Source organism: Stenella coeruleoalba (assembly GCF_951394435.1).
Source record: "Stenella coeruleoalba genome assembly, chromosome: 10".
NCBI lineage: Eukaryota > Metazoa > Chordata > Mammalia > Artiodactyla > Delphinidae > Stenella > Stenella coeruleoalba.
Window position 1 is genome coordinate 103,383,703 of NC_137156.1, and position 13,639 is coordinate 103,397,341.

General features: G+C 64.4%; 1 protein-coding gene across 6 annotated transcripts in view; it reads right to left on the reverse strand.

Moving 5' to 3' along the window:
- Nucleotides 1-13,639, reverse strand: part of EEFSEC (eukaryotic elongation factor, selenocysteine-tRNA specific) — a 158,304-nt gene that overhangs the window by 12,831 nt on the left and 131,834 nt on the right. For all 6 annotated transcript variants that reach the window (XM_079933162.1, XM_079933163.1, XM_079933164.1 and 3 more), the window contains one exon: nucleotides 8,408-8,564. In XM_079933162.1, the coding sequence (XP_079789288.1) occupies nucleotides 8,408-8,564 (157 nt within the window). The remainder of the gene's footprint in view (nucleotides 1-8,407; nucleotides 8,565-13,639) is intronic.

Below are 13,639 nucleotides of genomic sequence, written 5' to 3' on the forward strand. Positions count from 1 at the left end.
CGGCCACCCCGGTGACTGTGAGTCGCGGGCCGGTCTCACACGATGCTGCTTCCTCACGGGTGCTCCGGGCTCCTCCAGACCGAGGAAGCTGCGCCTTCCCTGTCACCTGCCCGCGTCCTCCCCAGCTCCCGGCCTGTCTGGAGGTACGGAGCCCGGAAGGGCAGGGAGCAGCAACTTCTCCTGCCCCTGCGTCCCCAGTCCGAGCTGAGCCGAGCGCGCAGCACAGGGCGGGGAGTGGCGTGTGAAGGAGCCGGACTCGGGTGGCTCCTCCGAGGTCCCCACTGGCCCTGGGCCGCCCGTCCTGCCTCAGAGAAATCACCCACCACCGGGGGCAAGGCCCAGCCCAGGGGCCAATTTCCAGCCGTGGACCACAGAAGAGACGGGCCCCTGGGCAGGGGCGGGGCGTCAGAACAAGGCACACGCAGGCGCTTCCAGATGCCTGCTCATCCGTCCTCGCACACTCCCCCTCCTGAGGGAACGTGACAGCCTCAAGACTGTGACACGACCTCCTGGGGACCTTACTCCAAGTTACAGATGGGAAGTGGCTGCCTGCAGAATCGGACAGAGCATACCAGGGGCCCAGTTTCTGATTAAACGCCGGGGTTTCGCTTCACCCCCGGCTCTGCTCCGCAGGGGAGGATTCCCGCAGAGGCCTGATACTTAGGGCTGACCCTGGGCCTCCAAGAAACCAGGCCGAGGACAAGCTGCTCTGAAAGCCCAACGGCTGCATCCTTTGAGTGGCGAGAGACAGGCCATGGGGGAGGCGCGGGCTGGAGGGATGAGGGTGGAGGAGAGGCGGGCAGGGCCTCACTCCATTCCAGGACGAGACAAGCAGGCCTCCTGGTGCCCACCCGGGGAAACGCTGTGAAGCAGGGAGACGTGGAAACCACCCACCCGTGCTCACACAGGTGACAGTTGCCCGGGCTGCGGGACAACACACAGCAGTCAGGTGAGTCAACTAGGACCCCGCCGGGGGCGCAGGTTCTGAAACGGAAGCAGCAAGGGCTCTAGCACCCCTGGGTCAGTGCGAGACCAAAAACGGAGCCACTGAAACCGCAGCAACGCCACCTCTGTTAGGGACACAACCTCAGGCAGGGAGAGTACAGGGACGCACGGGGAGGGGGTGTCACCTGTGGGAGAGCGGTGGGGCTCTCGCGTCGTCTGCAGGATTCTAGTGTTTGAGAGAGAGACAGAGAGAGACAGAGACGCCTGAGCATGTGAGGGGACATTCACGTCTGTTTGATCTTGCTGCTTTCAGGGGTGTCTCTTCTGTGCGGCCAAAGTTTTCCCAGGTTAAAAACAAAATCAAATACTGATTAAAAGAAAGAGAAAGAGGCACAGGGGACCCACCGGGGATAGGGTGAGAGCTGTCGCGTGGCCCTAGGTGCTGCCACCGCAACGCCGCCCGAGACAGGCCAGAGACTTGCAGAGACTCCCCGCTGGGACCCCCGGGAAACAGCACGGTGTCTGAGAGCCGTGATGGAGAAGCAGTGAGCGCCGTGGGGACGCGGACGGGCGGACCTCAGCCGGGGTCAGGGCCGGGAAGGAGGATACTCCTCAGCCCCCGGTTCCTCGTGCTGGAACTAGGTCCCAGGCCCGCTAGGCACACGCCAATGGCCTCTTCCTGGGGGCCCTGCCCTCGCCGGGGCCACGGGGAGGCCCTGGCACGGCCCATGTGGATGACAAGGGACCATGCCCAGGGTGAGGCTGGTCGGCAGATGGTTTCTGTACACTGTGCCATGTTTATGTTAATTGCAGATATTTTTAACGTATTGTGTTACTCCACCCGTCTTGGTGAACGGGCCGTCTTGTAAAATTCTTTTAATGATGTTATTTTTTCTTGCCTATCTTCATCATCTACAATTATTTATAATATCATTGTCTTTGTTTCAAATACTGGGTATAAACATTGTTGTAACAGTTCTTCGATGGGGTTCATATAATTTTTACAATTGCTTTGAAATGCTTCAATGGCCAAAGGGGAGGAGGGTTGGCCATTCTTTTGGGGGAGAAAAGACACCCCAAGTGCTCCCTGCGCTTGGCGAAGGTCCCCCTCCATCAGGCTGGCTTCCAGGAGAGGCAGCGGTGGGTGGCTGGCAGCCGGAGCTGGCTCTGCACTGGGTTTCAGAGCTGCTTACCCACGGACGGGGTGGGGTGAAAGCCACAAGGGCCACTGTCGGGTGAGACGCCAGTGAGAGAGACGGACGGTCTGTTTTCATTTTATAGAGATTTTCTGAAACCTCGACTTTCACCCCTCAACTCTCTCCAACCCGCTTTTCTCCCAACCAAGCTGCTTTCCGGAGTCTCCGTGGACAGCCGGTGACAGGACCTAGGGGGAGGCCATTGACCGCCTGGGGAGGGTCCCCTCACCTCAGGGTCGCTGCCCCGACAGAGCCGGCTTCAGGCCCCCGTGGGGCTGAAGTGGGCCGGGCTGTCCAGGCAGAAGGCAGCCGTCGGAGTGAGCCGGCCCGCAGCTGGGTGGCAGCCGGCCCGGGGCTGGGGACAGAGGGCAGCCCGAGGCTCCCGCCCCGCCTGCTCTCCGGAGCCCGCTGTGAACTCTCCGGGGCTCCACGGGGGGTTTGCAGCCTCCCTGGACCACCGTCTACACATGCCTCAGATCCCGGCCTCCTCTGCCCAAACCCCCTCAGTGCTCGCGGCCTGCAGCGAGCCCGGCCAGCCCCTCCCCGGCCTCTCACTGAGCTCCCTCGCTCCCCTCTGAGCCGCCCGCCGGCTGGGGTGCAGCCCACCTGCCTTCCTTGGACGGTGCCAGTCCTTGGATGGGGGGCGTGGGCCCAACACGGGCCCTGGCCTTGGGGCTCAGGGTGACCCGTCCTTTCAGGCCCGGCGAAGGCCTCCAAGCCTAGACTCCCTCCCACGGTCTGTCAGATGGTGGTGGCCTGGGGGGGTCTGCCCCCGTGATACAGTTGGCCCGCCAGGGGACAGAGCAGCTGAGGGCGGCTGAGGGCAGCTGAGGGCGGCTGAAGGCGGGCCCTGGGTCTGGGCTTGGATTTAGGACCCAGCCGGGGCCTGGCACCCGGGATCTGAGTAGGGCAGGGGAGTCTCCATGCCTTTGGCCCAGAGCTGTGGACGCACCAGGCTCATTCAATGAAATCTGCGTGTCAAGAGAAAACTAAAAAGGGAAAAAGTCTCCCACAGTCCCATCGTTAATGTTTTCACCTGGTTTCTTCTTTCTTTTCTCTGCAAAGCTTCTTTTTACGTGGTTGAGAGGACATGGCATGTACAACTTGGTGTTCTGATTCTTTTCAAAGATGACTTTGAACGTCAGCTGCGGCTGCCTTCACCTGCTCTCACCCACGTCCCCCACGCGGGGAAACTGGGGCTCTTCCAGGGGACACTACCACCAGATGCAGGGTGTCCTCCTCACCCCGAGTCCTCCTCCAGGGAAGGGCTCTGCAGGGCACTCCTGGGAGCGCCGGGGAAACCAGACTGGGTGGCTGGGGATGTGTGTGGGGACCACACATTTTACAGGAAAAGAAAACCAGTTTCATTTTAAACCTCAGAGGGAACATGCAGCCCAAATGCCCGTTGTCCAAAGGCCTATTTATGGGAACACGACAATACCCACAACCAGGACTCCTTGCGGCCCCTCCCTTTGGCACCAAGACGAGTTTACACTTTCCCTCCTCACTGGGTTTCCAGAAGCCTCTCAGTGGAGCAGCGCCCATGAGAAGCACCCACTTCCATATGGGGACTCCAGGGTCTGCTGGGCCAGGCGTCCAGATCCTCTGAGCCTCCGCGTACCCTTCAGGGAAGCGGGGCGAGGGCTGCAGCAGGAGGAAGAGGCAGCGCATCAAGGGCCTGGACCAACGGAGGCCAGATACGGGGCCCGACCTGATTCTATCGTGGCTGTGCTGTGTGGAGCTGAGTGTGGCCGACCGCAGGACCTGGTGGCCTCGGCCCGCAGCCCGTGGGCGCACACACGGCAGGCCATCAGGGTGGCTCTGTGCACTGGCCTGATCCTCACAGCCCCTCGCAACTGGACGACTACCCCCATTTCACCAGAGGGAAATGGAGGCTCTGAACGCAGTGAGCTGCCCTCCTGGGCGGGCTCGGAACATGGGAGGCCTGTGGGGAGGCGGCGCGGCCCGCAGGGCCCCCAGCTGAGCGACCACATCCAGGGACCACTGTCCACCACCCGGACAGCGGCTGTTGCTTAAACTCCTCTTTCTTAAAGATAAACCACAGGGACTTCCCTGGTGGCGCAGTGGTTAAGAATCCTACCAATGCAGGGGACACGGGTTCGAGCCCTGGTCCAGGAAGATCCCACATGCCGTGGAGCAACTAAGCCTGTGCGCCACAACTACTGAGCCCGCACGCCTAGAGCCCGTGCTCCACAACGAGAGAAGCCACTGTGGTGAGATGCCTGCGCACCGCAACGAAGAGTAGCCCCCGCTCACTGCAACTAGAGAAAAGCCCGGGCATAGCAACGAAAACCCAACGCAGCCAAATATAAATAAATAAATAAACAAACCACGGACAGCTTCCCCGGATCTTGTTTGCACGGCTGTCCACCCCGGCCTGCTGCAGCCGAGCTGGAGACGGGACCAGGTGCGAAGCCTGAGAGGAGCCATAGCGGCCCAGCTCCAACTCCCACCTCCTCCAGAGCTCGCCTGGGCTGCGGCCACCTCCCGCGGGGGCCGGCCCTCGTGCTCCCGATGCCGCGAGGTACAGGGCAGGGCGTCTGCCCAAGGCACTGCTTCGCCGCACGCTGGACCAAGCGGGTACGAGGCCAGGCGGTGGTGGGCAGGGCTCCAGCCGCGCTGCTAAGCTTGTCTACGGGTCTTGTTCCCAAGGCTCAGTCTCCCTCCCTAAGACATGCGACGGGGACACAAGCGAACACCTGGTCCCGAGCCCTGGACGCCTGGCCAGCGCCGGCCCGGGGGTGCTGCAGTCTCATGGTGTCTCTGAGCTGGACCTGTGGAGACAGGACGGGGCTCTCCTTGTGGGTGTCGGGACCCAGGCTAGGGCCGGTGCAGGGCCGGCAGGACCCCGAGCAGCCCAGACCAGAGAGCTGCCCGTCTGCTGTGCAGAGCTGCGCATGTCCTCAGGGACACCGTGAGAACGGTGTGGTGACACCCGGTGGGGGCACTGAGAGCTGAGGCTGTGCTCCGCCCCGTGGGGAAGCTCAGGACCACGCTGGCTCCCGACTCGGTGACCCAGGCCCGGCCCTCATGCCCTCCGCAGCCCCCGCTTGCGGCCCTTCCCACTGCTCCTGCTGTGCTTCCCAAACACGCCCACACGCTCAGGCCTGGAGCGTGGCCTCCTCCTCGTGCTTGGCCTGAGGCGGTCCACGGATGGGGCAGGATTCTGACTGACTGTCCCCTCCTCCGGGAAGCCTTCCTGGGCTTCCGACGCACACGACACAGACCTCACAGTCACTTGTGCACCGCAGCAGACTTCTGCTGTCCCGCTTCCCCTCCAGCCTTCCTTAAACCGTTCTCCAGGGGGTCGTTTAAAATCGCGAACCAAATGAAGTCAGCCTCTTACTCGAGACCTGCCTCTGGTGGACCCCCAGGCCCCGCTCCCCGAGCGGCCCCTGCCGCGTCTCCACGCCACCCCCTGCCCCCGCTTAGTTTGCTCACACCCTTCGGGGCGCTGGCCGCACAGTGCAGGCACTCTGGGTCGCGCAGAGGCAGCGGCCGAGGGCCACCCGACGCCAGCGGTGCGGTGCCGGGACAGGGGCAGGTCTGTCCGGAGGAGCCGTCCCTGCCCAGCAACATCCTCCCACCAGCCTCGAGAACCAGCAGTGCTGCCCGGTGGGCCCCCAACTCGTCTCGTAGGGCTTCCGGCCCCCGGGGCTTACAAACGGAGAGAACCCTTTTGAAGGAGCAGTTGTGTGAACGTGGGGGCCTTCCAACCTTGAGGACTTTCTGGGAAGGCTCCCTGGGCGTCAGGATGGGGTCGTCCCTCTAGCCCATCTGGTTTCGAGGGTCAGGACCCTTGTCTCGGAAGCCAGCAGTGACGGCTCATAAGACACTGCTCCCGTATTACGGCTCGGCTTGGACTCCTGACCCCGAGGCCCAAGCGTCCTTCCAGAAATCCAAGCAGGAGTCACAAGGCACCACGGCCAAACCCAGCCCAAAGGCAGGGTTCGTTTAGTTCAGACAGTTTCAGTTTTCAATCAGGAAATTTTCCATAAAAATTGAACCAGACGAAGTCTGATTCCTGGGCCTGCGTCCCATCGCATGGGAGCAGCGAGGCCCGAGCAGTGGTCCCTGTTTACCACGCTGCCCCCACTCCCTACCGCCTGCCACCGGCCTCTGACACCCCGGCTTGGCCCTGTGGGCCTTGCCTCCGAGATGAGAGGCCCCAGTGCACCTGGGCCTGCGGGTGGGGCAGGGGAGGACACCCAGAGGGCTCCTCAGTCGCCGTTCTGGCCAGCTGTCCTGCAGAGCCAGCGGGAGGCCCGTACGCCACACTGAACGCCGCCCCGTCCACGGTCTGCGGGCCCCCAGACGCCCCCTGCTCCGGGGGCCGACAAGTGTGCAGCCCCCAAACCCCGGGCTCCCGACCTGGCTCGTCCCCAACCTGGGCCAAAAGTCCCGCCGCTGCGCCACCTGGCGCCGGACGTCCGGTTTACTGAAGATTCTTTCACAATTAGCACACCCAAAAGGTTAAAAGTAATCCTTTAGGGGAGGGATGGCAGGAAAAGACAAGCAGCGTCGGTGGAGGGCGGGGAGGGCGGGAGTGGGAGTGGGTGGGATGAAGGAATCTGACCAGTTATATTTAATAAGAAGCTTAAGAGCCACAAACAGGAAGCAGACCTATTAACAGGCAACCCTGACCTACGGCAGGAATGTGAACTCGAGTTGCCCGAAGCAGCGTCACCACGGCCCCTGCCCCACCCCAGAACCCAGGGCCCCAAACACGCCTCCTCCCACGTTCCTGCTCTGGGACGCCCAACTCTGAGTCTGCCTCGGGCTAGAGCAAGGGGAGCAGGGCAAGGTCGGCGTGATGCCGTCCACCCCGGGAGAGGACACGGACGCCGCCCTCCGTCCCTCTGTGTGGACCAGCAGGGCCCTGAGGCCTGGTGGGCGGGCGCCCGGGGTGGGCCTCTCCCCTCAGGCAGCTTGGCTCTCACCCCCCAGTGCTCAGAGGGCCCCACATGTGCAGGCTGGGGCCCTGGGGACTGAGGTCTGGACACGGGCCTGCACGTGTTCCCTGGGGCCCAGTGTGGCTGAAGTGCCGAGCAGGAGTGGCCGAGGGACAGTGGGGAGGACAGGATGGGAGCCTGAAGCCCGGTGTTGTGCTGGACTCCCACGGGTACCCCTGCCTGCCCGGGGTCCCTCATCCGTGACGGGGCTCCCGCCTCGGTAGAGACCTCAGGGCACAGTCCCACAGCCCGGGCCGCAGGAAGCGGGCCTCTGCTGACCGCCGCCCTCCCTCGCGAGGGCCAGGGGGGTCTCACAAGGCAACAGCTGGGCCAGGCTCTCAGGAGAGGACCCTGCTTCCCAGCCGGGCGGGCACCACCCCACGCGGAGAGTCCGCCGGAGAAGCCGTGCTCCGAGGCCCCAGGCCCACCAGATGCAGCCCACCCGCAGCTTCCCATCCCCTAGTCCCGCAGCTCCAAGCAGCATAGCCACGTGCGGGTGTGAAGGCACGCGTGTGCACCCCACGGATCCGCTAACGGAAGCACCCCTCGGGCCCGTCCTCGCCTGCCCCGGGGCTCTGCAGGCCCCCCACTCCGTCCCCCGCCCCGTCCTCAGGGCCTCCGCGTCTCCCTCTCTGCGGGCCCCCCGCCCCCCGTGGCCAGGCCCTACTCAGCTGTCCCTCTTCCTGGGATCCCCCGGCCGTCCTCGGCCCTCTCCTCGTGCTCAGCTCACAGTCCACACCTCCTACACGGGTTCGCTCTGCCCCGACCACGGCCACCACACCTGGCCAGCGGGACCTCAGGAAGCTGGGCTGCGAGGAGTGACAGGGGTGGAGCTGAGGACACCTGGGTGCTCTGTCCTAGCAGCAGACGCGCACTTCGACCCCACCGTAGACAAGTCCCACCTCAAACCGAGCGGGAGGCAGGAAAGGAGGTGGCAACGCACGTCCTGGGCAACGCTCTGGCTCCGGGGCCGCGTGCCAGCCCTGGTGGTCTCCCTCACCAAGCGTGTCCCTCGGAAACGCCTGTTTGAGCACCACTGTCCCGTCCATGCACAGGTCACGGGGTGGTGCAGTGGGCGGTCGGACCAGATGCCGGGTCCACACCAGGCTCCCCCAGGACGCACAATGGCTTTCCAGCCACAGGTGGCGGGACCAGAAGCCATGATGCCACGCGGGCTGAGCCCGCAGTGCTGGCATGGGCGGGCCTAGACCCTGAGCCGAGGGCCAGCGTTTGGGCGCCGTCTCCACCTCCCCTGCACGGCTCCCGTGAGCAGAAAAAAACGACCACACTCACCAGGGATGTGGACCTTGAACTTGCCACTCTGGCCGAAGGCGCTGGCAATGACCCCCAGCTCCCCGGTGGACAGCTGCACCTTGAGCCCCACGAAGAGCTGGATGTTGGTCTCCTTCTTGAACAGCGAGCGGCCGATCACACTGTAGTCGTCCATCACCTGCGCCCACACCCAGCCCCGGAGAGAGCGTTAGTGCCTGGGAAAGGCTGGGCTGCCACACTGCCCAGGCGGTCCGCCTGTGTCACGGGTGGTGCCCGGGCCCGCTTGCCACTCCCCCCCACGGACACCAGATGGGCCTGGGCTGCACCAGGCCGGCTGTGGGCACTTGGTTGGCTGGACGCGCTCGGCTCGTCCACGTGGCACTTCCCACCTGACAGATGGGAGGGGGAGGCACTGCCCGTCCACGGCCACAGAGTCCACAGGCAGAGGTGACGAGAGTCCGCAGCTGCCCGCCTCTGCACGGCTGCCCGCCCACCTGTCCCCAAGCTGGCAGCGCTCCTCAGGAAAGCCTTCACGGCACTGCAGGCTGAGGGGATGGTGCCCACCCTCTCTCCAGCATCCCCCGCACCGAGGAGGCTCTAAGAACCCGGCCTCTGCCGTCCCGCCCGCCACACGCACGTGTGTCCCAGCCTAGGGCCCCCCTCCCTGCAGACCGCGGCCCCACCTCCGCAGTGCCCCCACGGCTCTCCCTGCTGGAGCCCCATTTCCCCTGGCTCGCGGCTGTCCACGTGGAGGCCCAGGCTGAGTGGAGGCACACGTGTGTGTGAGGAAGCTGGCCTGGGGCAGCCCTGGCTTCGCCCCGAGCTGTGTTCCTCTGGAACCTTCTCCCAAGGGCTTGAGCTCGGGGCAGGCGATGCGTGAGTCCCGCCAGCCCTGGCCTCTGGCGGCTCAGGCGCAGGCCTCCCTGGACCTGCCAGGCTCCTCTCCAGGGCCTGTGCCAGGAAGGTGCCAGGCCTCTGTGCAGAGAGAAGGGGAGGGGGCGTGTGTGCACACGCATGTGTAAAGACCAGCTCTACCAGGCCTCAGAATGCCGGGTCCCACTAGGGGGCCACGGGAGAGACTGGGGAGGCTTCCTCCTGCCCTCCTGGCCCCGTGCGCCGGCCTGGGGCAGCTGCATGGAGTCCGACCAGGCAGCAGCTCGGGCACCCGCGTGGAGGCCGGACGTACTGCCAGTGGTGGGACCTGCTCCTGGGGGCCCCCGGGGGCCAGGCTCAGAAACATCTTGCTTCTGCCCAAGATGCCACGATCCGGCCAAGGGCCAAATGGATGGATTGTTTTGAAAAGCAGAAACTGTCCCATTTACCCTCAAAACCTTTTGGAAAAACATATCCTATCCTGTTTGATTCATAGCGCTAGATGAAAGGTACGTGCATTCCTCCTCTCCCCAGTGATGGATGAATCGGATACGGGCAATGATAAGAATCATCGTTCCCACTTGCACAGCCCTTTGTAATTCAGTCTCGTCCCCACACGAGACCTCCTCCTTGTCCTCCAGACTCACAGGGCTCCCCTCGTGGCCGGACCCGGCTCGGCCCTCCGCACCGCACCGTCTGCGGGCGTCCCCGCTGCCGCTGCAGGGCATCCGGCAAGGCCGCAGGGTGAACTGAGCGGAGGCAGCTCCTCCGACCTCAGCACAGGGGAGTCGAGGCGAGCAGACGTCACCAGCCCCAATGGTGCAGGGTGGCCCCATCGCTTTCGCAGGATCCCCATCCGTACCCACCCCCCCCAGGACGGCCTGCACGTGGAACTCTGTCCCAGCCTCGTCAGGAGCCCAGCCTGGTCCGGCAGGTGCCAGGACTTTGGCTGAACCGACCCAATGGTTCTGAACCAGGCATTCCACGTTCCCCACAGCCAGGGGCTGGTCCCGAGGTCAGCCTGGCCGCTGAGACTGCCTGTCGCTGGGAGGAGAGCCCTCGGAGACCCCCGACCCCCAGCCCCTCGGAGACCCCAGCCTGTGCGGACTGAGGCACCAGTGGGTCACACTGAGCCCTCGCAGAGCCCTTGTCTGCAAGGGATTTCCACGGCCACTTGGCAGAGGTCAGAGCTGCGCTCAGGGATGAGATCTGAGCGGGTCGCGAATGCCAGAGCCAGGGGCACAGTGGAAACTCGAACCCCAGCCGGCCAGGCCTTTGCAATGTCCCCGCAGGAGCGTTCCGGACTGGCGGGAGTGGCAGGTGCACATTTCTGCGCCCCCAGAATACACCCCTCCAGTAGTTACAGGGGGTGGGGCCGTGAGAGGGGCTCAGCAAACGGCTGCGGCAGGAGCCCTCATTTCATGACGCTGGTCAGAGGGGAGGCCTCTGCAGTGCTGCAGGAAGACCAGAGGCGGCATCTGTCCGGGCTGCGGGAAATGGTGAACCTCAGCCCCTCCGTCTCTGGAACGTGCGTGCCCCTGAGGGCTGAGCTCCTCTCCAGATGACGCTTCCAGCCGAGGCAGGGACCTCAGAGATCAGACACACCAGCACATCCAACCAGGGAAGACCTTCTGAGACTAGCCAGAGGCTTTTCCTTCTGAACCCACCGCCGTGACGAGGAGCCAAAGGCAACGTGCGTGGAACCTGCGGGCGGCAGCTCCCCGGGAGCGACGCTGAGCCGCCACACGGTTACAGCCACAGCTCCCAGGGAAACGTGCACCGTCTGCGTGAGCTATCCGCTTCGTCTCTTGGCCTTTGGTGGCTGGAGGCCGAGCTCCCCAAGAGCAGTCACTGCCGCTCACAGAGCCCGGGCCCTCACCTCCACACCAGGCGAGTCCCCTCTGTCCCCGGCCTCTGAGCGGGGACTTGGCTGGCGGCGCATGTAATTATGTCATTACACGTGTGTGTCTCTCTCAGGGCCGGCTGCCGTGATGAGGCTTGGGAACTGCCCAAGTTCTGGAGCGACTATTCTAATTCAGACTGGAGAAGCGGCAGCAAGGAGACAGGGGCGGCTGGCCGTGAAGCGGAGCCCCGAGCAGAGAGGGTTGGCAAGGCTGGGGCCCTGGTCCATCTCCTCCAGCTCTGCAGTCCGGGGCATGGGGCTTCTCTGAACCTCAGTTCCTTCCTCTGGAAAAGGCTGTTGCTAGGATGAAGGGTGTTGGTGCTGGCAAGAACACCTGAGACCTGGTAGCAGGACAACTGCCCAGCGGCCAGAACCTCGATGACCAGAATATGAAGCTGGGAGAATGACAGAAGCAGTACCTGCGGCGGGGGCTCCTCTAGCCCACCCAGAACCTCGAGAGCGAGTTAGCCAACCCTCGGAGGACGGGAGCGGGGGAGACCTGTGCCGCGAATGGGCCCTCGGAGTCACCGGGAACGACAACTCCCAGGCCCCTGGACGACGATGCCCGGCCTCAGAAACCAGGGGCCAAGACTGCATCTCTTCCTCCCCCAGCGCAGGGCGAGGTGTGTCTGATGCCCAAGTACACTGGGGGGCAACGATCCACCCCTTGTTATCTCCTGGGGCAAACCCAGGAACGGACATTAGCCTTCAAGTTGTTTCACTTGGTCAAGCGAGTTCCACAGGCCCAGGCGGGGAGGCCTCGGGCGGCCAGGCTCTGGGCGTCACCCGAGGGGGACTGTGCCACGCCCGCTCCCAGGCCGACCAGGCCGTCTTCCTCAAAACTGGGCCTGCCCAGCACCGAACGGGCACCCAGCCTGGCAGTGACGAGCCTGGCGGCCCACGACCCCGACGCACGGAGCCTCCCTCCCTCTTTCTGTTCCCGTCACCAGGCACCAACGCAGGCAGAGTCCCTGCCGGTGCTGACGAGGAGGTACAAAGGCACCGTCCCCAGAGGCAGCTGCGTTCTCCTGGAGAGAAAGGGAGGCTAACTCTTTGCTGGGCGCTCGCTTCACGCCAGGCCCTTGCACGCGTGGTCGCGTCAGCTCCCCACCAACTCCGTTAAAGAAGCGATGGGTTCCGGGGGTGGGGGAGGGGTGTGACTGGTCTGCGGCCGGGCCGAGGCAGCAGCACCTGCTCAGTACATCAGATCCAGAGCCAGCTCTTTCCACCGTGTCCAGCTGCCTTGACCCTGCATCTATACAGCAATAAAAAGGCAATTTTCAAAGGGGGGCCAATAAGCATTTCGGCAGCTGAGGGAGAGTCTTGGCTATCAGACGCTGTTTAGACGGCAGGAGAGAGGCCTGGGTTTGGGTCAGCACACGTGGGCAGCCATCGGATTTCCCCAGGCGAGGGCCCGCTCGGCCTCTGCTGCAGGAAGAACCTCTGTTCCTTGAGCAGCCTGGGAGCGGAGTGGGGGGCAGGGGGCAGCAGAGCTGGCCGAGCGGCTGGCTGGACCGCAGCATTGCTTCCTCCAGGAGTTGGGGGGCCTAGCCTGCCGGATGGCGAGGAACCCGTGCTGACCAGAGGCAGTCGCAGGCCGGCCCGCACCTGGTGCCCCGGGCACGTCTAACAAGCCATCAGCAGTGGAGCGGGGAGAGCTGGGAGCCGGCAGGCAGTGCCGCTTCAGACTTCAAAGCCGGCCAGCGCTCCTGGTGGCGTCTGCGTGTTTACCCTTGGTTGGGCAGAGGCCACAGGCTCCTCTGGCCATGCCCTCAGGCCTTCCCTGTCCGGCGCCAGTGGATGCCAGGCCCAGGGTGGCCGGCACGCCCGGCCTGACCCCACCACGGGGGAGAGAAAGGTGCAGCCGTCTGGTAGCCCGGGCCGCCGCGCCGCGAGCGAAGTCCAAGTGAACAGCACCGAGCCCGGCGCTCTGCGCTAGCACTTCACACACAGCGGCCTCCCCCGCTTCTACCGCCCTGAGCGGTGGGGAGCACGGCCCCCATTTTTCCAGCAAGGAAACTGAGGGGAAGAGACTCAGCCAACGCCTGGCCTGCAGGGGCCCGTCCAGCGGGCCTGGAGCCCATGCACACTGGGTCCCTGTGGCCTCGGCGGGAGACCTGCCATGCCCAGTCCTCTGCTCGCCCCCGCCTGGGTCCCCTGGCAGCCCCCGCCCAGCCCGCCGGCCTGCCTGTGCCCACCAGGCCTTGGGCCCACCATGCGCGTGAGGGCGCAGTGCCGTCCTCATCCCGGTGGCCTGGAGAGGTGAGTGAGTGGGAGTTGGCGCAACACCTTTGTTTTCTAGTGATGTGGGTGGAACTACGCAAGCTGCCGTGGCCAGGGGGCGGTGGGGCTGCTGGGCCCGGGCTGTGGCAGCAGTCGGAGGCGTGGGGCGGTGCAGGGCATTTACTATCCCAGGTATGAGCCCTCATTTGCCCACCTCCGTCCATGTGATTGAATGATTGATTTTTGTTTGTGTT